Below are 25,496 nucleotides of genomic sequence, written 5' to 3' on the forward strand. Positions count from 1 at the left end.
CTAAACATCTATTTTTCCTTAATCCCGTTACTCCTTTTGCATAGTTGTGTCTCACTGGATCTGCTGAACAGGTGGTCTTTTCCTAAAGGCATCACTACTATATATTTAGCTGTTGAAACTTGAGAAAGCTGCTTCCTGATTGGCTGGATGGGGCACATGATAACTGGAGTGCGACTGTGGCTGTGAGCTGTCGCCCAGCGTTTCTCAGGAGGGAAGAGTTGGGGAGGCTCTGGCAGCTTGGGAAACACTATAACTTTAAATTCACTGGTAAGCAAAGAAATTCAACAAAACAGACAATTCAGATTTCCCTCTCCAGCACGTACATAGCTTTGCATGGCTAAATCCTGAGGATTTTCTACTCTTTTGCCATTGGATGGAAGTGAAGCTGAGGGTCGGTTCTTGACACAGTTTCTTATGAAGCACTGTTCAACCTCCTCTGACCGGGCAACATTCCAAGAACTCTTAAACTCGCCAATATTGTGATGCTGGAACTTCTTCTTCTCTCTCTCTCTCTGGAATCTATGCATCTACACGTTGGATCACTATCTGAGGCCCCTCACATCTTTGAACAGGAATTTGCTTAAATCCTCATTTTCTCTTCTCCATCATCTTATCTTTAATGAAATGATGATTTTTAATGTGAAATTCTGTGACTTTGGTGCTAAAAAAGGTTAGTTAGTATGCAGTCCTATATTTAACCTGCAGCCTCAGAAGGCATTGCAGTTCTACTAGCTAAACAAAGCCAGCCAATCAGGTCTTGGCATTAGCTTTCATGACACATAGCTGAAGCGTCTAGGAGCAGCTGTCGTGAAGCTTCAGGACCTGCGGCTCTTTCGGGGGTCTTCGGTATCCAACTGTTTGACCAGCTGAGGCCTGCAAAACCTGTTAAACAAACAACGTTTTGCGTAGTTCAGTGAAAAGTGAATTCATATCTCTGTCTGTGTTTAGGTTTGCAGGAATACATTAGGTGGAATATCAGTTTGGGACACTAGTAGATGGAAAGTGAGCAAATTTTTCATTCTACTGTCACTGGATAAACTACCGGAATTGTATTTGGTCAGGTATGTATGAATATGCATGAGAAATATATTCTAGTTTCCATAACGTTATCTTTGCTCTTGTGGTTGGTAGATGGTTTGAGGCCTATTTTTAGTATGAGTTCATGGTGTGCCCTTCAACTGATAGCAAGGAGAGACTATATACTTTGTCGAGTTATTTTAACAATGCTTGACTGATTTTGTTGCAGGGATTTTTGTTTAAGCCTCAGTAATGTTTATTTCTGTAGTTCGTGTTCCTATTTGCATACAAAGTAGATTAAAGGAAGAGTCACACTTGTTTATTCGCTCATGCAGATCCACTAAGAGTGTCTAATGATGGACACCGAAGAGTATGAGGAAGAATATGAGGAAGAAGTGGTGGAAGAGGTAAGATAGAAGAACCTTCCTTGATGTTGTCTACTGTGCAGGTCATTTGGCACGTCCTATGAATAGAGAACTGAGATACCACTACAGTCAGCAGTTCAGCGTGCATTTACCCCAATATTCATGACTAGAGCTGGCTCTCATTTCAGATCACCTCCTCCCAGTACCTCCCGTAGTGCAGTATCAGACCTACATTTCAATTCCCCTCAACCCCCCGACATGAATCCCAGCTATAGTAGCCACTGATTACTGATCCACCTGCAATATTAGAATGGTGGTTATATATAACACAATATATAAATATATAGATGCAACATGACATATGATACTGTTTCTGTTTTTATTGTTTTTGTTGTTGATGTGTTATAAGCATCTTATGAAAAATATGCCTGAATGGAAGTAACCATTGTTAGATATGATATTCTCACACTTGCTGTGGAACCTTTATACTAACAGTGGGATTACGTTCTGTTCAATGTTACAAGATCCCCTGCAAGCCTCATTTTAGAGCTGCAATTTGCTGCAAATGGAAAAACACACACAATTACTACTTTAAAGCATTTAGAAAGATCACTAGATATTTCCATTTGCAAATTTAAGAGCTAACTATCACAGGATACCAACCTGTGATTTTGTTAAGCATCTCACAATTCAGTTTAATCAGTTAGATTAGCATAATACTTCTTGAAGCTTCCAGGGGCTCTTGCTCAATGACATGCATTCTTGTGCTAATTGTAATCTCTTTAACTTTTTTGTTTCTCTCTTTTCTTTTTTTCAATTCACATGTCACATTTGTGCAACTTTTAGCATCTTTAGTAGGCTAATGTCAGTTAGTTATATAGAATCCTCTGGTATTATCACTCAAAAAGCTGCCAGCTCTTGTGGACTGAGAGCTGATTATACAGCTTTATGTCTAATATACCTTTTAACCATTAGTGGAAAAGTAGTGTTCAGCTTTGACATGGGTTATTCTTACAGTAGATATAAATATAGACGTGTACATCTGCAGTAGACTCGCAGGAAGCCAAATGAGAAGAGAGGCACTGTAAATCATACTCATGAAGACTTCTAGCCAGTCACACTGAGAGAACGCTTTGCTGGGGGATTTATGGGGGAAAAGACACCTACAAGTGGTGAATAGAGAGAAATCTGCAATAGAGTGAAGGGCAGGGAGTTGAAGTGAAGGGACATAAGTTTATGAAATCATATTTACGTATCTATACAATCTCATAGGTATGGAATTGGACGCATCTAGACCCTATATGCTTATTCCAGCTCTGATTTTAACCTTATAATGTCAAGGGTTTTGATATTAATTAGATGAAAACAGTGGTGTAGACCTGAGAATGTGTAACATTTTGTGATTTAGACCATAAAACTTAAGTGTTTGAGGTAGCAAATAATATTTTATGAGCAGGACTAAAGGGGCTCAAGAGTTATCTGAATAGCAAAAAGTATGTCATGAATTAATGAATTAATAATTAATGACCAAATGATCTGTGCAATGATTCATTGTTTTCTTTTCAATGAGCCACTGTTTCTGTTTGTCACCATGACATTAACTTTTGCTGAAAACAATAATAGATATGAGCTCATCTATGTGCTTATGTGTTTGAGCACAGGAGGCTCAGTCAGTCACAGCAGCTAATCTATTACAGGCTGCTGTCAGGCAAAATAACCCAATTCTCCTACCAGAAACAACAATGGCTCAAATGATTAGCATTGTTAATATCTATCAAGAAATGCGCTATCATGCAAATATAGCTTCTTTTGTTAATCGACATATATATAAATAGCTTAGCAGACACATATACACACACACACACATGTTGTAGCTTGTCTCTGGTTTCTGTGAACACAATTTTAAAGCCCAGAGTTTGTCCTATATTTGTAGTATTATGAGGAGATTACGACTGGCTACACTTCCTCAACCAGCTCACATCAGTCTCGGGTTGGAGAGGTAAATGGCCTCCTTCCAGGGTCCGCTGCTGAAAGAGATACACAAGATTTTGTCATACTGCCTGATCTCGCATGTCATGAGGGTTATTCCACTGTACACTTCAAAAATACAAAAAACATAATAATAAATCAATTAACTCATGAAGAGGCAGTGGATTATTAAACAAACCCCCTTGTTTAACAATTCACAGTACAGTGAGAAGAGTTGGTCAGAAATGTGTGATTTTTCAATTTACTGTTTTTACTTTCGAATATGAACCGTAGTCTAAACACTGATGAAATAGCCCTCATAATCAGTTCTGCAGGCCTTTCAGAAAAAGCAATAAAGTTGTACTTGTATTAAAGAACATGACATATGATCTATACAGGCTTCTTTGAATGCCATTTCTGTTCCTGCATGTCGTTATTTCTCAAGTATTTATTAAGTCAGCTAATGCATGTAAGCTTGCCTAGTCACTGGTCTCATGCATTTTACTTGACTGCTTGACTGCTTTCCAGCATAGGCTAACTGCTACCTATAGCATTTATGATTTTAGCAATAACCTCTTAACCACATATGTGTGTATATACCATACATGTCTAGTTATATGTGATATGTTAGATATGAAGATGTGTGACTAATTTGGTGATTAAATTTTAGTATTTTGTACACTGTACTGGTTTTAGTGATTTGTACTACAGCAGGTAAGTTAACCTAGATGTTGCCTTGAATTAAAGCCTTACTCTTTCACATGTTTTGGAGCGTAAAGATTATACCATCATGGTAAATCCATAAGTACAACTTTAGTATTCATATTTGCAAGAGAAATATTGCATTAATGATAAAACCTCTGGTGTCTCACATATATTAAGTCCCAGAGGACACTCATACCTGGGTATTAATCTATATCCTGATTTCTCTTCTTGCTCCTCTAGGCTGTCCCTGGGGGGCTTCCTGTACGTAAGGTCAGGAAGAGGGCCAGGGTGGACACTTCCAAATTCATGACCCCTTACTTGGCACACAGTCAGAAGATGCTTGACCAGTACAGCCATGTAAGACAATAAAATCAACAAGGAGCAATCTGCATTTTATTGAGTATAGGTTGTAAACTCAAGATAATATTAGCATTATGCTGGTTAAAATGTATATATATAATGTGCTTGGTATTATTACTGTTATATGTAAGTTAATGGATCTTTGCAGAACAAGTACAGGGAGGAATATGAGAAGAACAAGGGTCAGCCCTATAACATTTCAGCTGAAACACCTGAGATGATTCGCATCAAGAAGGCTCAGGAGCAGCTCAGCGAGGTAAGGAGAACACTTTAATATTACTTTCAGCCTTTAGGTCATCACTCATCAGTTTACTTCTTTTGATTTCATTGTTGACAATGACGCAATGTAACTATTATTCTAAAAACCTTTCATTCCAGGTGAAATATCGTATGGAAGGTCTAAAGTCTAAAACCGGCAGTCTGTACGATGGTGAGGCTCGTGAAATCCAACATGTGAAGAATGTGTCTGACCTTGTCAGCAAAGTAAGCATATCTAACATAGTGTATCAAAACACAGAGGACCATTTCTGTCAGATGTGCCTAATTTTTTTATGTTGCTCCTCAGGTCTTGTACAGACAAAAATGGGATGAAACCAAGGACAGATACTTACTGCCTCCTGATGCACCCGAGCTGGTTTTGGCAGTGAAAAATGCTGCAAATATGAGCAAGGTAGGAATTTGGCCATCCAAGAATTGTACTTAAATACCTATGACATTGATCTAGTAATTATTATGGCTTGCATTTTTAACTGCCTTTTAATCAAATGTCTATCAGAAACTATACACAGAAGATTGGGATGTGGAGAAGACCATGTACTACCCTTACAGTGACAGTCCAGAGCTCCGCCGAGTGGCCAAGGCTCAGGAAGCCCTCAGTGATGTAGGTTTATTTTTACCCAATGCTGAAAATTATTGTCATCAGGAAGGTTATTACAATCAAATTCATATCCATCACTGTACAACAAAATGTACTTCACAATTCATCTACACAATTTTGTCTTGCATTCCTTAATATCCAGAACTGATTCAAGACAAAAGTCAGAGTATGACTTAATATCACAAAGAATGTTCTGGTGTATGGGGGCCAAATGTTACGCCTACAGAGGAGACTGTCTGAAAGGTTAAGGTTGTAAAGAATGGGCTTACAAGTTGTACATACTGTCCATTTTATTAGGAACGTCTGCACATGTCTGCAGCTATCTAATCAGCCAATCATGTGGCAGCAGCACAATGCAGATGAGGTCAAGAGCTTTAGTTAAAGTTTATATCAAATATCTGAATGAAGAAAAAATGTGACCTCAGTGACTTTGATCATGGCATGCTTGTTGGTACCAAGTGGACTGCTTTGAGTATTACTCGCAGAGAAATTGCTGATCCCCAGGGATTTTTAAACATGACATATGCCCTTACATAGAAAAACAAAGGTGCAAAAATAAATAAATAAATAAATAAGTAAATAAAAATTTAAAACCAATTATGCAACAGTTCTGTGGGTGGAAATGCCCTGTTAATATGAGATGACAGAGGAAACTAGGTCTAACTCTTGAGACCCTTTTTAAAATCCCGGGAGAAAAGCAGTTTCAGAAATACTCAAACCATCCCATCTGGTACCAGCAACCATGCCATGGATAAAGTTACAGAGATTGCAGTTTCCCCCCTTTCTTATGTTTAATGTGTAAAACATGTAACCATTGAATCTGCATGATTTTATGCATTGTTCTGCATATATTAGTAATTCCTAATAAAGTGGCCAGCGAGTGTATTATACACCAGTTCAAGTTTATGAATCTGATTAGTTATACTATAGTACTATTTAGTATAACCACAATGGGGCGCTTCAGTGTGCTCGTCTGCATTTGATAATGTAAAATTCCACTTCAAACATTTAACTTAAACCGTAAAGTTGGACACATTATCAGCAGACATGGCAAAAAAAATTTGTCATGTATATAACTAAAATATGAAGCTAAAAAAACAGTAGAAACTGGAGTGTAGGGCCCATTTGGGCTTAAAAAGCTACAAGCTAGCTAGATAGCTGACAAGCTATGAGTAGGCGTGGTTTCTTCTGGATCCCTTTCTGTTAATGAAAGAAAATAAAAATAACATTTCGCCATATTGTGTCCAAAATGTCAGTTTCTAAATATTAATGTTACTGTTATAAAAGCAATATCATATACGCAATCATGCTGTTATAATGAATATCAGTACAGCTGTAATTAGCTATTGCTATTGGTCTTGCTCATGGGATGTTGCTGAATTAGATACTCCATCACATTCAGAAAGAAAAACATACTACTCTCCTTTCTGGGAAAAAATTGCACAATTATCCTCTTTCTATATGTTAAAAACTTTCATTTTCCTTTGTCGTAGGTTAAATATAAGAAAGGTCACGATGAACGCAAAGCAAAGTACACATCCTTGGCTGATCCTCCAGAAGTGGAACTGGCCAAGAAAAACTTTGCCAATCGAAGTAATGTAAGTAGAAATCACAAAGGCAGGTCAGTCATGTTAAAAAGCATATTGTTCCTTTAAACACTGGAACACGAACTCAAGAGCAGCTTTTGAAGCGTTTTAAGGGAGTGTTAATGATCTATTTTTAGCTATATCATATCTGTACTGAGCTGTATCGCAAAGAGAGAGGGAGACTAAGCAGAGCTGTGACACAAGAATGAGAGTGAGAGTGCCTCAGAGACACATAACCAACTGTAATAACTACAATATTACTAAAGAGAATTATTCCAGGTTCAAAGAGGTCATCTTTCCACAAACGAAAAGTATAGACTTATTTTGAAAATAATTGTTGAATTATGATAAATAAATAATAAAGTGTAATGATTATAGTACATATGATGAATAAATGAATTCTTTTTTTGTATTTATCATGTTATCTTGTGTGTTGTTTTGCATTCTATCAAATCAGCATATTCAAAACAAGATGACTGAAGTTGAAGTAATGAAGGGTAATAGAATTAGCATATCGTAGATTTATCTTTGTTTGGTTTTTTTTAATTATAGCTTATGAGGGGCTGTACCATTATTATGTTCTAAGGTGGGAAAGTAGCTGGGGACTGGGAGATAATAGTTGTTGCAAATGGCTTAGGTAATGTGTTGAGAAGGTATAAAAAGGGTGTACATAGCCTGTGTTTCCATTCCATGGAATGGTTTCTCTGGAATAAAGTCTTCTTTTGGCATCACAGCCCAGGACTTTGAGATTATGGCCTATTTCATCTGTTCATTATCTTCATCTCTTTATTGAATTAGTTATTCTTGTCGGTACTTAGACAACAATCTTTTTATTATTTGTAGCTTGAGTATCATAAGGACTACAACCAGAATGTCAAAGGTCAGTGGTGTGAGACCCCTTACTTTGACGTTGCAGTTGGCAAGATGGTCATGGATAACTTAAGTGAAGTGAGTAATTATATATGAATCTACCTCAATTTCTATCTTCATTCAAAAAAATAAAGCCATACAAAGATGTGGTTATGAGGTTTACTCATACTGCAAAATGTTGTCTATCATACTTTTTTTTTCCCACTCAGAAAAAATATACTGCTGCTTATGAAGACATGAAAGACCAAATTTATTTCATGCAAACCGAAACGCCAACATACGCTTCCAACAAAAAGGCTCATGAAATCGCAAGTGAGGTGAGCTTATATTCTCTTCTTGTGCACACATGGAAATAATCTCAGAAAAGTAAAATTGAGTCAGTGGTACAATATTTTTAAATTAACTGAGAAAAGTAAATGTGTTATAGTCAGTGATATAGTTTTTTTTTTTTTTTTTAATAAACAGAGTGAGATAGTGAGTGATAAAAGTACTTTTAAACTAGACATTGATTTGGTTTCATTATCAGAAAAATGATCTATCACAGTCACTGATCTTTTACTAATAACAGAATATGATGACTCTGGATGTGAATGTGTGTCATGCAGATATTTAGCCACCAGTTCCCATCAATTAACTTCTCAATGACCTTGGAAACCATGACATTACAGAACAGGCTGGATTACATGCACATATTAAATGCTCCTGTTAATGGATATGTGTCAGTGCAAGTGCTATTTAGTCTGAGTCTGAAATTAACCAGTGACACAAAAGCTATTCATAAGTTGGCACACTGTAGATGTGATACTGGCTGAGGCATAATGCAGATACACATAATGTAGGAGAAAATAGACATGCATCCGTATGAACTACAACAAAGTCTCACAACCAGAATGGATTGATTTATGAACATTTTCCTCTCCTTCTTAGGTCAAATACAAGAAAGACTACGAAAATACAAAATCAGAATCTGATTACAACGTCCTCCCAGCTACAGAAAACCCCCTCCTCAGACAACTGAGATACGCTGGCACCATCTTGAGTGATGTAAGGTCTACATGTTGGATTTGTTTTTCTTTTGAAAAAATAATTATGTGAGCACATTATAAAAATGAATATGCATTTCTTAGTTTTGTATATACTGTGTTATTATTTTTGTCTATTATAGTTTATTTTGTTCACTTTCTTCTTTTTTTTTTTACTTAAAAAGTTTAGCCCCATTTTGTCAGACTAAGCAGCAGAACCTTTGCCACCAGGTGGAGCTAATGTTTCATTGATGTTCTTTTTGTTGTTGGTCATTAAATAAAATATCAAGGTCAGATACTGATGCTGGATAGTATTTTATTTAACGTAAAAAAAAAAAAAACATAAGGCAGTGAAGTCAATGATTAGAAACCTTACTGGATTTCAGTAATGTTTAAAATTCTATTTACAGATGTAAACCATTACACAGTAAGGTTGCTTTCAGATATTTATATGGAATGCATATCCTCATCTCTCCCTTTTTTAGAAAGTGTACAAAGCAAACTATGAAAAAACAAGAGGATCCAGCATTAATTACTGTGATACCCCCAAGTTCCAGATGGACAACGTGCTTAAAAAATTTAGTGATGTGAGTCTCATTTACTTTATTCAGTGTTGTTAAAAAGTATACAGTATTGGCTTAATGATGGTTTTTTTTTTAAATCATGTTTTTGGTTCATTCCTTAGACACACTATAAAGACAAGTATGATAATGAGATAAAGGGCCACTATATTGGGAGTTATGAAGATATAAACATGCTTCGCTGCCAGAAGGTGGAAGAGTTAAAGAGTGATGTAAGTCATTTGTATGTTGAGCTCAGGTTCACATGTAAGATTTTTTTGTGGAGTTATATTTGTATTTAATATTATGCCTTTGTTTGCTTCTAGAAAATTTATAAGTCAGATTATGAGGATATGAAGACAAGATGCTTCTTCCCTCAAACAATCACACCTGAATATGACGCTATCAAAAAAGTGGAACAGTGTAAAGATGTGAGTTTGTCAACTATGAGGCATGCTAAATAGAAAACATTCATGAACTTGTACAATCTTTTTTGCACTGTATTATAATTATATTTGTGTCTTTCTTTTCTTTTTCATAGAAAGTATATCGGCAACATCCGGACAAAGTAAAGTTTACACAAGTAACAGACTCGCCTGTCCAAGTACAAGCAACCATCAATGCCAAACAACTGAGTGATGTACGTCTCTCTATTTCTTGGAATTCCTAGCTCAGTTTAAACAAGAGTTTAATATGTCATTTTTATTGTATAAACAATCATTATATATATATATATATATATATATATATATATATATATATATATATATATATATATATATATATATATATTAGAACACAGTCCAGTAACAGTACAACAAAGTATTAGTGGCATTCCATGTGAGCTAAATGCCATCCACAAATACTTAGACTACACTCATTTATCTTCAGAGCCCAGCTGCTCTTCTGTAGATAAAGTGAATGTCCTGAGATATTTTCAGACTTTGCATACCAAAATCTCAAAATAACTTTCTTGAGCACAGGGGTCAAATAAAAAAGGCTTTTTGTGGTAGACATTTTTCGAAACAGCATTGCCATCTACTGGACTTTCCACAATTTTTTTGTTTATCAGCACACATATAACAATACCATAAACGGAATTTTAAAATATTACTATTTGAAGAATATGAATGTTGATCACCTGCAACCAATTAACTATAAATCATATTTATGTAAATTAGTGATGATTATATTTATATTACAAAGAATTTAGATGTGAATTGACAAAATAAATATATTTAAAAATATACATATAAGGTTAATAGTAAAGAGTAAAGCTTTTTATTTTCTTAATTACAGGAATAATTGTCATCTTTTACACTTTTGACCTGTTGAACATCACTGATTGTGATCATTTTACAAATAATAAATTAAACAGCATGCCATGCTGTTATAGGAAATAATCAGTGATGGGATGACGTAATTCAACTGAACATGAATTTACTGAATGCTGTGGTTGATTATTTTCAAATAACAGCATGTCCCAAAGTGCTTTGTTTCTATTATACCACAATCAATCAATACGTTTGCAATACTTTATCAATACCTATATAAATTTTTGTTAATAAATAAACTAAAAATGCTGTTTTTATGTTACAGAGACACCACAAAGCCATCTATCTTGAAGTCTTATCTGTGTCAGAAAACATAAATTTACAGCTTTGACTCTTGAGGAATTTAGGGACTTCTTTTAAAATGCCAAATAAATGTCTCTACACATAAAATTTTATTATCTCAAAAAGTACACATATTTAATCTATTTATTTGGAAAATCCACAATTCAAGTCCATAGTTATTATAGAAAAATGAAAAGTATTAGAAAGAACACAGTAACACAAATCTGTTATTTGCTTTGCAGTCAGAACTATTGCCAGGCCTCTGATTTTATTAAAGAGACAGAAAAAAAAAATCAACACCTTTTGACTAGTCAGAAATGAAAATTTAGTAGCACTGTGATATATTGAAAATGAGCAAACCCTTAGTGCAGCATGACACCAAACTGTATCTTCACTATGTGCAGCTCATTTTGTTCATTTTGCTTTTCAGCTGAACTACAAGGCGCAGTATGAAAAAGAGAAGTTTAAGTGCTACCTGCCGCCTGATTACCCCTTCTTCATTCAGTCTAGAGTGAACGCATATAACCTTAGTGATGTAAGTATTATCTGTTTTAACACCACATTTCGTTTGGATATGAATGGTAATGAGTGATCTTTTACATATAAATCTGAAACAATTCTGTGGTTTTAGACTTGTTACAAGTTTGACTGGGAAAAGACAAAAGCAAAAAAATTTGAGGTGAAGGGTGATGCCATCCCCATCCTCGCAGCCCGTGCCCACACCAACATTGTCAGTGATGTAAGTAAAGAAGCTCTGTTATTCAAAATTCATAATTTAGTTGAACATTACAGTAGTATTTTGACTGCTATTTTGACTGTACAATGTTGCCTGTTTCTGTAGGTGAAATACAAGAAGGATTACGAAAAGACCAAAGGACACATGGTTGGTGCCCTTAGCATTAATGACGATCCAAAGATCATGCACTCGGTTCATGTTGCTAAGATCCAAAGTGAGGTAATTATTACATTTTTACATAACGACTAGAAGGACGTTCAGAAATATTTGTTTTCCTTATAATTTTTATTTCGTTAAGATTATTCACACGTCAATTGTCTCTTCAACAGCGTGAATATAAAAAGGATTATGAGAAGATGAAGACAAAGTATCATACACCACTGGACATGATGCTTGTTACACTAGCAAAGAAGTCTCAGGCTATCGCCAGCATGAGCGGCTACAGAAATATCATCAATCGCTACTTTCTGCCATATGACAGCATAGCACTGGACCTGGCAAAAAAATCCAATCAACTCCAGAGTGATGTAAGCATTCACACTATAGACTGACACAGTAAAGTTCCATTGAAATACATGTACAAAAGCTGTTTAATTGAAGTCTAATTGCAGACAAATGCAACTCTTTAAAAAATTAACCCTGCATTAGTGTTTTGGGGCTTTTTTATGATTCTGTTAAAAATTATTCCCTCCTCATTACAGAATGAATATAAATCAGAATACAACAACTACACAAAAGGAACCCCTTGGATTCCTTACGGATCACTGGATGTCGAGAAGGCAAAGAAAGCAGGAGAGATCCTGAGTGAGGTATCTGTTAAACTACCAAGTCTGCATATTAAAGTGCAATTCCCCAAAATGTAAAATGACCGGAAAGCATATTTAGTTAGTCAGATGTAGAAAGATACATTAACTGCTCCTGAAAAGTGTTGTCAGCTTGAAGGGTGTGTATTTTTGGGATCTCAGGAAAAATGACACATGTGGGAGGTTTTTACTTTTCTGTGGTCATTCAGATATGAGGTTTCTCTGACAAAAATGCTGGCCTTTCTACCTCTAAGTTTTTTAACTAGTATTTCCAGCAACATAGTGGTAGGGTTCATATTTAATAATAAAATGCAATCTGGTTTAGGCATAGTCAAACTTTGGTTTTATCTAGTTTAATTGTAGGTATGAATATTTAGAGGACTGAACAGATGTGGATACTTTGTTATTACAGCTCTACATGTGCACTGTTTTGTTTTGACAATTTCATACATACTGTTTAAAAACATTGTTGGATTCAATATATTACAACATACTGAACAAAACATGACTATTGTTTTCTGTTTCTGTTTAATCTGCTACACTGTCTGCGTTAGTCACTTGTTATTTTGTTATTGCTTCAACCCAGAAAAAGTACAGGCAGCGCCCAGATACTGTGCCCTTCACTGCGATTGATGACCACCCCATCATGCTCCAATCTAAGCTCAATCAACAGCTCAGGAGTGATGTATGTACATAGCCTTAGAGTTCAGAGCTTTCTTTATGCTTTGTATACCTTTTAATACTGCTATGTGCACCTCCTCTGACTTGTATTCCACTTTGTAGCTTCATTACAAGAAAGGGCTTCCGGAAATCCTTCAAAAGTACTCACTGCCTCCTGATGTTCCAGAGTTCCTCCAGGCCAAGTGTAACGCCTACAATATCAGCAACGTATGTAAATATTTCTAATGAGGTATCCATTGGATTTTGACAGTGTTGTTAATGATGTTCTATTCTTGATTTTCAGAAATACTACAAGCTTGGATTTGAGGATCTTATTTCAAAGGGTTATGACTTGAAGGCTGATGCTGTCCCTGTTCGTGCGGCTAAAGCGGCAAGGCATGCAGCCAGTGATGTATGTGCTCTTCTTTCTCATTACCACATAGCATGGAACATACACAGTCTGGGATCAGGAAGCAATCAAACACTGATTTGTTATGCTTTTAGGTCCAGTACAAGAAAGACTACAACAAGAACAGAGGCCACCACGTCGGCTTCCGTAGTCTTCAGGATGACCCGCTGCTGGTGCACTACATGCAACTGGCTAAGATGCAAAGTGACAAGAACTACAAGAAGGACTATCACAAGGCTAAGCTAAAGTACCATTCTCCTGTGGATATGTGGAGTGTTGCCCATGCTAAACATTCATCTAATGTTCAGACATATGCAGGCTACAAACAGCCTATTCATCACTACACACTACTCCCTGATGCCATTAATCTGGAGCTGGCTCGCAACATGAACAACCTCTCCAGTGATGTAAGACAATTCTCCTTAAATGAACTGAATAAAAGCATTTTAAGGTTGAATTAGATTAAGTCAAATGTGTCTAAATAGATAAAATAAGGGTTCAGGGCTTGTATTCTCACAGTAACTTACAATTTCTGTCTAATTACTCTTTATTAGAACAACTATAAAGCAGACTATGAAGCCTCTGTGAAAGGTATTGGCTGGATCCCAATTGGCTCACTGGATGTGGAAAAAGCTAAAGCTGCAGGCAAGGCTCTTGATGAAAAGAAGTACAGGCAACATCCAGACACCATCAAGTTTACCAGCGTCACTGACAGTCCTGTTATGGAGCAAGCGAAGCTGAATGCACAGCAACTAAGTGATGTGCGTAGAAATGAATATGACACTGTGTCCTGCTGAGGTATATTTAAAACATTTTTATTTATATCATGTGGTTTTCTTCGTTTTGCAGAAGCGTTACAAAGCCAGTGGTGAGAAGTTCATGCACACATACCATCTCCCTCCTGACACACCTGAGTTCCAGCAAGCGAAATACAATGCTGTCAATATCAGCAATGTGAGACGACAAACAAACAAACCAACATCTGTGCAAAAACATTATTCATTAAATATGTTAAATGTTATATAGATGCAGTAATAGTAGTTCTTTTTTTGCAGACATACTACACATATGCACACAAGCAAGATATTCTGAAAGGGCACCATATGAAGCAAGATGCTATTCCAGTTGTTGCTGCCAAGTCCTCTAGAGATATCGCCAGTGATGTTAGTGACTACACTTTCCATTTAATAAATATGTTTTGAATATGATATCAAATTAGTATGTTAACGTTTATATGGTGTTCTCTTTACAGTACAAGTATAAGCTTGCATACCAGAAAGCCAGGGGTCACCACGTCGGCTTCCGTAGTCTTCAGGATGACCCTCTGTTGGTGCACTACATGCAAGTGGCTAAAATACAGAGTGACAGGAACTACAAGAAGGACTATCACAAGGCTAAACTGAAGTACCATTCCCCTGTGGATATGTGGAGTGTTGTACAGGCTAAAAATGCATCTAAAGCTCAGACATACGCAGGCTACAAACAGCTCATACATCACTACACACTTCTACCTGATGCCATGCATATTGACCGTGCTCGCAACATGATGGAAATTCAGAGCGATGTAAGTCTTAACTTCAGCTCCTAATTGGCTAAAACAAATAAAATCTAAGAGCTTGTTTATTTAGTTCTCATCTGATCTTGACAGAATCTCTACAAGTCAGAGTACAACAACGTCTACAAGGGAGCAGGATGGGTTCCCATTGGTTCCCTTGATGTGGAGAAAGCTAAAACAGCCAAAGCTGCTCTGGATGAAAAGAAATACAGAGTTCACCCAAGCACTCTGAAGTTCACCAGCCTGACAGACCAAATGAACATGGTTTTAGCCACGAATAACACCAAGCAGATGCATCCTGTATGTATTGCACTATTTATGCATTACTTTAAAATAATGTTGATATAAAACAGTTTTCTCATACTTTTGTATTATTTATGTTTTGTGATCTAGTTGGCTTATAAGGCTTCTGGAGAGCAGTACATGCACACCTACCATCTTCCAGCAGACAGCCCACAGTTCCTTCAGGCCAAGTTTAATGCCCAGACTGTTAGCGAGGTAAAACTTGTGTTGTATGAGAATCTTACATGAGACACTTGCAGGTGACATTTAGTCTGCATTATGGAAGTATACCTGCTGTAGATACATAGTTATTTAAAGATAGACTAGATGTGGAAAATAAAATTGGTATATGTGATACTACTTATGCACTTCGACATATCAATCTTTTTTTTCACAGTCAAAATACAAAACTCAGTGGCTTATAGACATCGCCAAAGGGTATGACATGAAGGCTGATGCCATTCCTATAGTTGCTGCTAAACAAGGAAGGCATATTGCTAGCAATGTGAGTAAATACAAATGTCTTTTTCTTAATATTAGATTAAAGAGCTCGTCCATTTCTTGTCCCTTCATTAATGAGCTAATTGTGTTCACAGTTCCAGTACAAGAAAGACTATGAAAAGTCACGAGGTCACCACGTTGGCTTCCGTAGTCTTCAGGATGACCCTCTGTTGGTGCACTACATGCAAGTGGCTAAAATACAGAGTGACAGGAACTACAAGAAGGACTATCACAAGGCTAAGCTAAAGTACCATTCTCCTGTGGATATGTGGAGTGTTGTACAGGCTAAAAATGCATCTAAAATTCAGACAAATGCAGGCTACAAACAGTCCATTCATCACTACACACTTCTGCCTGATGCCATGCAACTGGAGCTTGCTCGCTCTATGAACGTCACTTCCAGTGATGTGAGTCAAACACATTTCCTTTGCAAAGCCTGTGTAACAATGGAATTTTAAAAATGTGCATAAACTAAAAGTAGTGAAACTAGATCAACAATGGCAAAACATCACATAAATAAATTTCTCTTGTTAAAACTACTTTATTGTCATGCATAATTATTCCTTCCTTTTCAGGTTGAGTACAAGAGTGATTACAACAGCTCTATGAAAGGGCTGGGATGGGTTCCTATCGGCTCCTTAGGAGTTGAGACTGCAAAGGTTGGTGGACAAATACAGAGCGACAAGAGATACCGTACTCATCCATCTAAACACGCCTTCCACAGGCCAGTAGATTCCATGGATCTGGCTTTAGCTGCTGCCAATAACCAGATCATGAACAAGGCAAGTTGGCATTTTGTATCATCCCTGTCTAAATGAAAGATTTGAGTCTTTATTCATGTCTAGTAATCATTTGTTTCCATCTGTTTTAATATAGCAAGCGTATACTGCTGCATGGGAGAAAGATAAACTCAAAATCCATGTCATGCCTGACAGCCCTGAATATGTTCTTGCCAAGGCCAATTCCATCAATATTAGCCAGGTAAGGTTAAAAAAAATATATTATTTACTTAGATACCTAGTTCAGCTACTGATTATTTGCTAGAGTGGAGCAAGCTTATTGTGCTTCCTTGTGCTAATCCTTTTGTCTGTCTCTATTTTTTTTTTTTTTTTTTTTTAGAAAATCTACAAAGCTGGCCTTGAGGAAATGAATAAGAAGGGGTATAACCTCAAGGCAGATGCTATTCCTATTTTGGCTGCCAAATCTGGCAGGGACATTGCCAGCAATGTATGTTTATTCATACCTCTTCTCTTCTGGTTTAAGATATAATAATATGGTTTTTTATTTGTTTGTGTGCATGTCCTTGTTCTTAATAGAGCTATTATTCTATTACAGTACAAGTACAAACTAGCATATGAGAAGGCCAGAGGCCACCATGTTGGCTTCCGTAGTCTTCAAGATGACCCTCTGTTGGTGCACTACATGCAAGTGGCTAAAATACAGAGTGACAGGAACTACAAGAAGGACTATCATAAGGCTAAACTGAAGTACCATACCCCTGTGGACATGTTGAGTGTTTTGCAAGCCAAACTGGCTTCTAAAGCTCAAACCTTCATAGGCTACAAGCAGCTTTTCCATCACTACACATTGCTTCCTGATGCTATGCACCTGGAGTTAGCTCGCTCTATGAACTCCAGGTCCAGTGATGTAAGTCAAATATTTTTGTCAGTTCAAGTATGAATTTGTGTTAGCTTAACAATAGTTGTTTGTGTGATAAACTATATTTTTGCTAATATTTCCAGGTTGAGTACAAGAGTGATTACAACGCATATATGAAAGGTCTTGGATGGGTGCCTATTGGCTCGTTGGGAGTGGAAACTGCAAAAGTCGGAGGACAGATACTCAGTGACAAGAAGTACAAAGTTCACCCATCTAAATACAGCTTCCAGAAAAACATGGATTCCATGGACCTGGCATTAGCTACTGCAAACAAACAAATCATGAACAAGGTGGCTTATCTCCTGAACAAAATATCTTTGCATTTTTTAAATTAATGAAGTGGTTTCTATGGCGTGTATTTAACTATATTTTATGTTTTTTATTTCAGCAAGCATACACAGCTGCTTGGGACCAGGACAAGATTAAGATCCACATCATGCCTGACAGCCCAGAGATTCTTCTGGCAAAGGCCAACGCAATAAATACAAGTCAGGTACATCGAAATGTTACAGTGCTGGTTTTTTATGTATTTATCCTGTAGTGTATTGTTTTGTCTGTTATTTGTCACTTGTATTGCACTGTTGGCACAAGGTTGCACACATGCACTTTATGTGAATAGGTTTTTACTTTTCAGTCCTTAGTTCTGTGTTGTCTTAAGTAGCCCTGTCTCTATATTTAGCATCAGGGTCCAGGAGGAACATTGTTTCATTTCACTGTGTATTGTATCAGATATATATGGTTGAAATGACAATAAATGCTTCTTGACTCTCTTGGTTCTCAGTCTCAGTCCTAGACACTTCATTTGTTCTAATTTCATGTTTCTGACATTTCATTTCAGAAAGCCTACAAAGCTGGAATGGAAGCTTCAAAGAAGAAGGGTTATGATCTCCGAGCAGATGCTATATCTGTGGTCGCAGCCAAAGCTTCGACACGCATTGCCAGTGATGTGAGTACCTACTTAAAAGACTCATTATCTGATTACTTTTGCAGAGCCAGTGTCTGCCTTTGCCTGATCCTGATTTTATATTTTACTTTTATCAGTACAAGTATAAACTGGAATATCAGAAGGCCAGGGGACACCACGTTGGATTCCGTAGTCTTCAGGATGACCCACTGTTGGTGCACTACATGGAAGTTGCTAAAATACAGAGTGACAGGAACTACAAGAAGGACTATCATAAGGCTAAACTGAAGTTCCACTCACCTGTGGACATGTGGAGTGTTGTGCAGGCTAAGCAGGCATCCGCTGTGCAAACCAACGCTGGATACAAACAGCACTTTGCTCGCTACACAGTCATGCCGGATGCCATGAACCTGGAGTTGGCTCGCAACATGCAAACGATTGCTAGTGATGTGAGTGTAGATTGACATGTTAGTCTAGTTAATTTTATGACTGAAAAATGCAGTCCTTGATATTTAATGTTCATTCCATAAGATTTTATACACTACCAACACATTCTCTATAGAGATTACTCTATGAGAGATTTAACATACCAATAATAATAATAATAAGTTTTCAATAATTCACAGTCTACATTAGGATTATATTGTGTATTATAGTAGATAAATGATGGTTAATTACTTCACATTAATCTTTAATTTAATCAAACTGCTTTTATGCTCATAAAATATGTTTAATGCTTTGTCTTTTCACAGAATGTTTATAAGAGTGAATACAACAACTACATGAAAGGAATGGGATGGATTCCCATCGGCTCACTGGACGTGGAGAAAGCCAAAACTGCCAGTCGGATAGGAAGCGAGAAACTCTATCGTACACACCCCAGCAAATACAAGTTCACCAAAGATATGTCTTCCATGGACCTGACTCTAGCTGCAGCCAACAATAAGATCATGAACAAGGTTAGGCCACTTTATATGTTGCTGTTTTTATTATTTCATTAATTACTTGATTATTGGGTTATGCAATCATTTAGATAATCAACAGAAGCTAATAATGTAATGTAAATATAACAAAAATATGATCAATGTCTTAAATACTTACGATATGTCTTTCACAGCAAAGCTATATTGATGCCTGGGAGAACGACAAAACATCAATCCATATTATGCCAGATGCAATGGATGTCACACTTGCACGTCAGAATAAAGCCAACTACAGTGAGGTTAGTAATTCCAAACACATAGCCTTCACATACTGTATTTGTGATGCATATATTTGTGATGCAAATTTATCACTAACATTTTGTTTTTAATTTTTTAGAAACTGTACAAGCTTGCCAATGAACTGGCAAAGAAGAAGGGCTATGACATGCGCTATGATGCTATTTCAATTCAAGCAGCCAAGGGATCCACAGCTATCGCTAGTGATGTATGTTTTTTCTTTAATCCGGGCAAAATAAATGTTATCCCAGTGTGACTGGACTGAATACAATGTAAAATGTAAAAATGAACACTTTTTATTTTTTAACAGTACAAGTACAAGACTGGTTATCGTAAGCAAGTTGGCCATCACATCGGAGCTCGCAGTGTCCAGGATGACCCACTGCTCATGCTGGCTCTGAACTCAGCTAAAATTGCTAGTGATGCCCTTTACAAGAAGGACTTCAACATGTCTAAGACTAAATTCCACCTTCCAGTGGACATGCTGGCATTTGAACTGGCCAAGAAGAACCAGATCCAGGTCAATGATGCCAACTACAGAACTTATCTGCACAACTGGACCTGCCTGCCAGACTCTAATGACGTTGTACAGGCCAGGAAGGTCTATGACCTCCAGAGTGATGTAAGTTTTTCTTCTCAAATTGTTAAAGTGGTGATTCTATTTTGGTACTTAGTGCTAAATAGATTTCCTATTGTGTTTATTGCTTTCATTTCACAGGCTGTGTACAAGGCTGACCTGAAATGGCTACAAGGCTTAGGATGGATCCCTATTGGTTCCCTTGATGTTGAGAAAGTGAAGAAAGCTGGAGAAGCTTTGAGTGAAAGAAAATATCGTCAACACCCAAGCAACTTCAAATTTACGTGCACAACTGAAGACATGCCAATGGTCTTGGCAAAAACCAATAATAATATCATGAACAAGGTAACATTTGTTATAATTGGCTATTTAATTACTTATTGTGGAGATAAAATGTAAGTTCTATAACATCTGTGCTTTTCCTACAGAAATCTTATATCCAAGCCTGGGAGAATGAAAAAAATAGGATCCATATCATGCCAGATGCAATGGATGTGATCCTTGCAAAACAAAATAAAGTAAATTACAGTGAGGTCAGTATCTTTATTGTATGTTTGAAGCTGTTGCTCTTCACATAATCTTCATTTAATTAAATAAAATTTGAGGTTGCTATTTTTTAGGAAGTGATTATACCCAACACATAACTCCCATGACAATGATTTGTTAGAGATAAAGATAACAGCAAAAGACTTTCTCTGTCTAAATAAATGTAGTAATTGGATTGTATTTTTTTCCAGAAACAATACAAACTTGCCAACGAACTGGCCAAGAAAAAAGGTTATGATTTGCGCAATGATGCTATTTCTATTATTGCTGCCAGAGCCTCCCGGGATATTGCTAGTGATGTAAGTTTTTTACCTACAAAAACATTGCTTATCTTTTTTATGTTTTTCATTATACTGAACTAGTTTGCATTATTCATAGTACAAGTACAAAACTGGATATCGTAAGCAAGTTGGCCACCACATTGGAGCTAGGAGCCTCCAGGATGACCCACTGCTCATGCTGGCTCTGAACTCAGCTAAGATTGCTAGTGATGCCCTGTACAAGAAGGACTTTAACATGTCTAAGACTAAATTCCACCTTCCAGTGGACATGCTAGCATTTGAACTGGCCAAGAAGAACCAGATCCAGGTCAATGATGCCAACTACAGAACTTATCTGCACAACTGGACCTGCCTTCCAGACTCTAATGACGTTGTACAGGCCAGGAAGGTCTATGACCTCCAGAGTGATGTAAGTGATTTTATTTGGTAAATTTCTTGATTGATTTCTTTACTCATTTGATATTAAGCCAGTTTATTTTCTATTACCTTTGAACAACAGACTGTGTACAAGGCTGATCTGAAATGGTTACAAGGCCTGGGATGGATCCCTATTGGTTCTCTTGATGTTGAGAAAGTGAAGAAAGCTGGAGAAGCTTTGAGTGAAAGAAAATATCGTCAACACCCAAGCAACTTCAAATTTACGTGCACAACTGAAGACATGCCAATGGTCTTGGCAAAAGCCAATAATAATATTATGAACAAGGTAGAGATTATACTGACATACAGCATGCAAAGTGAAATTATTTTAAAATATAATAATTTGTGTTTAACTTGTTTCATTTACATGGATTCTGTTAGCGGTCATATATCCAAGCTTGGGAGAATGATAAGACCACGATCCACGTCATGCCAGATGCAATAGAGGTGCTCCATGCCAAACAGAACAAGATCAACTACAGTGAGGTTGGTATTGTAAGAATTCTATAAAATAGAAACTTCTAAGAACTTTCCATCATGAGTAACTGATGTGGTATGTTTTTAAAATTGCTAAATTATTTTTTTAAAATAATGTTTCTCACAATTTCCCTTTCAGAAACTGTACAAACTTGCCAACGAAGAGGCCAAGAAGAAGGGTTATGATTTGAGAAGTGATGCCATTTCTATTAAAGCAGCAAAGGCCTCCAGAGATATCATCAGTGATGTAAGAGTTTCTGTATAAATGATTGAATTCATAAATGTGTGTGCATTTGTATTCTGATAAAATGTATTATTTTGGTGAAAACAAAAGATTTAGTAAAATAACAGTTTGACTGTTCGGTTTCATTTTGCTATTATTCAATCTTTTGTATGACAGTACAAGTACAAAGCTGGATATCGTAAACAAGTTGGCCACCACATTGGCGCCCTGAGCGTCCAGGATGACCCACTGCTCATGCTGGCTCTGAACTCAGCTAAGATTGCTAGTGATGCCCTTTACAAGAAGGACTTCAACAAGTCTAAGACCAAATTCCACCTTCCAGTGGACATGCTGGCATTTGAACTGGCCAAGAAGAACCAGATCCAGGTCAATGATGCCAACTACAGAACTTATCTGCACAACTGGACCTGCCTTCCAGACTCTAATGATGTTGTCCAGGCCAGGAAGGTCTATGACCTCCAGAGTGATGTAAGTTTTTCCAACTGAATTGATTTGTTCATGTGTTTCTTCTATGCTGAACTTCATTAAATACATTTCCTATTGCTTTCATTCCACAGGCTGTGTACAAGGCTGACCTGAAATGGCTACAAGGCATTGGCTGGATCCCTATTGGTTCAATTGATGTTGAGAAAGTGAAGAAAGCTGGAGAAGCTTTGAGTGAAAGAAAGTATCGTCAACACCCAAGCAACTTCAGGCACACAAGCACCACTGAAGATATACCAATGGTCTTGGCAAAAGCCAATAATGAAGTCATGAACAAGGTAGAGTTTCAAAAAGCAGTGCTGTAGACTTTGTTCATCTTTAATTTGCATATCCCTGTTTTAATTTAGATTCTGATGTATATAATTGTTTGTTTTTTCATACCATAGAGAAATTACATTGCCGCTTGGGAGAGTGATAAGACCAAGGTTCACATCATGCCAGATACATTGGAGGTGTTCCTTGCAAAACAGAATAAAATTAACTACAGCGAGGTAAGGTTCAACGAAGGGCACTTGAAAAGGATTACTACTGCTATAGTTGTCCCCTTGCAACCTTATAATTTCTATTTGCTTATCTAGAAACTATACAAACTTGCTAATGAAGAGTCTAAGAAGAAGGGCTATGACATGCGCGGTGATGCGATTTCAATCAAAGCTGCTAAGGCATCCAGAGATATCATCAGTGACGTGAGTTGTCTGTTATATAAACACTTTATTGCAAATTATACATTGATATAAATAATGTAATTGATGTAAAAAGTAATGTTTCAATTATCTTTTTTCTGTAGTACAAGTACAAGACTGGATATCGCCAGCAAGTTGGCCATCACATCGGAGCTCGCAGTGTCCAGGATGACCCACTGCTCATGTTGGCTCTGAACTCAGCTAAAATTGCTAGTGATGTCCTTTACAAGAAAGACTTCAACCAGTCTAAGACTAAATTCAACCTCCCAGTGGACATGCTGGCATTTGAATTGGCCAAGAAGAACCAGATCCAGGTCAATGATGCCAACTACAGAACTTATCTGCACCATTGGACCTGCCTTCCAGACTCCAGTGATGTTGTCCAGGCCAGACAGGCCTATGACCTCCAGAGTGATGTAAGTGTATTATTTTGGATGTCACTCTTTGAATAGGGTTTGTGACAATAATTGATACCTTGAGCAACACCATCATTACATCATTATAAACCCATTTGGTGTCATAATTTCAATGGTGCTATTTCACTATTTTTTAATTCCTGATGCTTAGAATGTGTACAAGGCTGACCTAAAATGGCTACAAGGCATTGGCTGGATTCCTATTGGTTCACTTGATGTTGAGAAAGTGAAGAAAGCTGGAGAGGCTTTAAGTGAAAGAAAGTATCGTCAGCACCCAAGCAACTTCAAATTTACGTGCACAACTGAAGACATGCCATTGGTCTTGGCCAAAGCAAATGCTTCTATTATCAATAAGGTGCCGTAATAATTGAACTAAAACAGATATGTTTCCTCAAACCAATCATATAAATCATTCTAGAACTTGTCTCAGTATTGCTATTTTTATTGTCTACTATAGAAACTTTACACTGAGGCCTGGGATAAGGACAAGACCAGCATTCATATTATGCCTGACGCCATGGACATTTTGCTGGCAAAACAAAACAATATCATTTACAGCGAGGTAAGATTCTTTCCTGGTAATATTCTTGATATTGAGGTCAACTTCTACTTACCACTCCTATTTACTTGCATTGTTTGAAGCTTCATAACAGTTAATATTGCAATAATAATTTAAAAATCTCTCTCTAACAGAAAGCGTACAAACTTGCCAATGAAGAATCCAAGAAGGAGGGTTATGACCTGCGTAGTGATGCTGTTGCTATCAAAGCTGCCAAAGCATCAAGAGACATAATCAGTGATGTATGTCCATTTTGCTTATAGTGTTTATGTGCACAATTATAAATGTTTAATGTTCAAAATGTAAATTTTCTTTACCCAACTTTGTTTATGGCAGTACAAGTACAAGACTGGTTACCGTAGGCAAGTTGGCCATCATATTGGAGCTCTCAGTGTCCGGGATGACCCGCTGATTGTGCTGGCCATAAATTCTGCTAAGATTGCTAGTGATGTCCTGTACAAGAAAGACTTTAACAAGTCCAAGACAAAATTCCACCTTCCAGTGGACATGTTGTCTCTTGAACTTGCCAAGAAATGCCAGATCCAGGTCAATGATTTCAACTACAGAACTTACCTGCACAACTGGACCTGCCTTCCAGACTCCAATGATGTTGTCCAGGCCAGGAAGGTCTATGATCTGCGCAGTGATGTGAGTATTTTATGAACTAAAATTTACCTTCAAATTAGTCTGAAGGTTTCTTGCTCAATTTTTTTTTCTTTATTAATTTTAATGAAGAATCAAAGCTGACCTTCTCTTTCTTCAGGCTGTGTACAAGGCAGATCTTGAAGATCTGAAGGGCATTGGATGGGTCCCTATAGGTTCATTGGATGTTATGAAAGCCAAGAAAGCAAGCGAGATTCTCAGTGATCGCCTCTACAGGCAGAAACCAGACACACTACATTACATACAAGACATGCAATCCATTCCCATGGTTTTGGCAAAGACAAATGCTGATATTATGAACCAGGTGAATAAAATAGCTTGATTATGGCCCATGTAATTAAAAACACTTAAAGAAAATCCTTTGAGGTTTATTTAAATTGAGAATAGAGGATGAAATGCATTAAACGCATTAAAGGGTGCATGGCATTTTTTTAGTATGTTTTGTTTAGATGCTTTTTTAAATGGTCTTCATGAG

The 25,496-nt window shown here is 37.0% G+C and overlaps 1 protein-coding gene across 1 annotated transcript in view; it reads left to right on the forward strand.

Annotated features, from left to right (window-relative positions):
* Positions 1–151: 151 nt before the first annotated feature.
* Positions 152–25,496, forward strand: part of neb (nebulin) — a 56,704-nt gene continuing 31,359 nt past the window's right edge. Inside the window, exons 1-63 of the mRNA XM_058391246.1 lie at positions 152–267; positions 949–1,061; positions 1,353–1,424; positions 3,316–3,381; positions 4,296–4,412; positions 4,564–4,671; positions 4,794–4,898; positions 4,981–5,085; positions 5,191–5,295; positions 6,786–6,890; positions 7,722–7,826; positions 7,958–8,065; positions 8,676–8,792; positions 9,256–9,357; positions 9,456–9,563; positions 9,657–9,761; positions 9,872–9,970; positions 11,377–11,481; positions 11,578–11,685; positions 11,788–11,901; positions 12,012–12,209; positions 12,384–12,491; positions 13,072–13,170; positions 13,269–13,373; positions 13,450–13,557; positions 13,650–13,961; positions 14,109–14,315; positions 14,404–14,508; positions 14,610–14,717; positions 14,807–15,118; positions 15,203–15,409; positions 15,503–15,607; positions 15,789–15,896; positions 15,988–16,299; positions 16,468–16,678; positions 16,773–16,873; positions 17,012–17,119; positions 17,228–17,539; positions 17,635–17,841; positions 17,940–18,044; positions 18,390–18,497; positions 18,593–18,904; positions 19,208–19,414; positions 19,573–19,677; positions 19,776–19,883; positions 19,986–20,297; positions 20,394–20,597; positions 20,681–20,785; positions 20,990–21,097; positions 21,177–21,488; positions 21,579–21,782; positions 21,878–21,982; positions 22,113–22,220; positions 22,374–22,685; positions 22,775–22,978; positions 23,087–23,191; positions 23,279–23,386; positions 23,488–23,799; positions 23,951–24,154; positions 24,257–24,361; positions 24,493–24,600; positions 24,695–25,006; positions 25,122–25,325. Coding sequence (XP_058247229.1) covers positions 1,371–1,424; positions 3,316–3,381; positions 4,296–4,412; positions 4,564–4,671; positions 4,794–4,898; positions 4,981–5,085; positions 5,191–5,295; positions 6,786–6,890; positions 7,722–7,826; positions 7,958–8,065; positions 8,676–8,792; positions 9,256–9,357; positions 9,456–9,563; positions 9,657–9,761; positions 9,872–9,970; positions 11,377–11,481; positions 11,578–11,685; positions 11,788–11,901; positions 12,012–12,209; positions 12,384–12,491; positions 13,072–13,170; positions 13,269–13,373; positions 13,450–13,557; positions 13,650–13,961; positions 14,109–14,315; positions 14,404–14,508; positions 14,610–14,717; positions 14,807–15,118; positions 15,203–15,409; positions 15,503–15,607; positions 15,789–15,896; positions 15,988–16,299; positions 16,468–16,678; positions 16,773–16,873; positions 17,012–17,119; positions 17,228–17,539; positions 17,635–17,841; positions 17,940–18,044; positions 18,390–18,497; positions 18,593–18,904; positions 19,208–19,414; positions 19,573–19,677; positions 19,776–19,883; positions 19,986–20,297; positions 20,394–20,597; positions 20,681–20,785; positions 20,990–21,097; positions 21,177–21,488; positions 21,579–21,782; positions 21,878–21,982; positions 22,113–22,220; positions 22,374–22,685; positions 22,775–22,978; positions 23,087–23,191; positions 23,279–23,386; positions 23,488–23,799; positions 23,951–24,154; positions 24,257–24,361; positions 24,493–24,600; positions 24,695–25,006; positions 25,122–25,325 — 9,546 coding nt within the window. The 5' untranslated portion in view covers positions 152–267; positions 949–1,061; positions 1,353–1,370. The remainder of the gene's footprint in view (positions 268–948; positions 1,062–1,352; positions 1,425–3,315; positions 3,382–4,295; positions 4,413–4,563; positions 4,672–4,793; positions 4,899–4,980; positions 5,086–5,190; positions 5,296–6,785; positions 6,891–7,721; positions 7,827–7,957; positions 8,066–8,675; positions 8,793–9,255; positions 9,358–9,455; positions 9,564–9,656; positions 9,762–9,871; positions 9,971–11,376; positions 11,482–11,577; positions 11,686–11,787; positions 11,902–12,011; positions 12,210–12,383; positions 12,492–13,071; positions 13,171–13,268; positions 13,374–13,449; positions 13,558–13,649; positions 13,962–14,108; positions 14,316–14,403; positions 14,509–14,609; positions 14,718–14,806; positions 15,119–15,202; positions 15,410–15,502; positions 15,608–15,788; positions 15,897–15,987; positions 16,300–16,467; positions 16,679–16,772; positions 16,874–17,011; positions 17,120–17,227; positions 17,540–17,634; positions 17,842–17,939; positions 18,045–18,389; positions 18,498–18,592; positions 18,905–19,207; positions 19,415–19,572; positions 19,678–19,775; positions 19,884–19,985; positions 20,298–20,393; positions 20,598–20,680; positions 20,786–20,989; positions 21,098–21,176; positions 21,489–21,578; positions 21,783–21,877; positions 21,983–22,112; positions 22,221–22,373; positions 22,686–22,774; positions 22,979–23,086; positions 23,192–23,278; positions 23,387–23,487; positions 23,800–23,950; positions 24,155–24,256; positions 24,362–24,492; positions 24,601–24,694; positions 25,007–25,121; positions 25,326–25,496) is intronic.

Source organism: Hemibagrus wyckioides, linkage group LG06 (genome assembly GCF_019097595.1).
Source record: "Hemibagrus wyckioides isolate EC202008001 linkage group LG06, SWU_Hwy_1.0, whole genome shotgun sequence".
Classification (NCBI taxonomy): Eukaryota; Metazoa; Chordata; class Actinopteri; order Siluriformes; family Bagridae; genus Hemibagrus; species Hemibagrus wyckioides.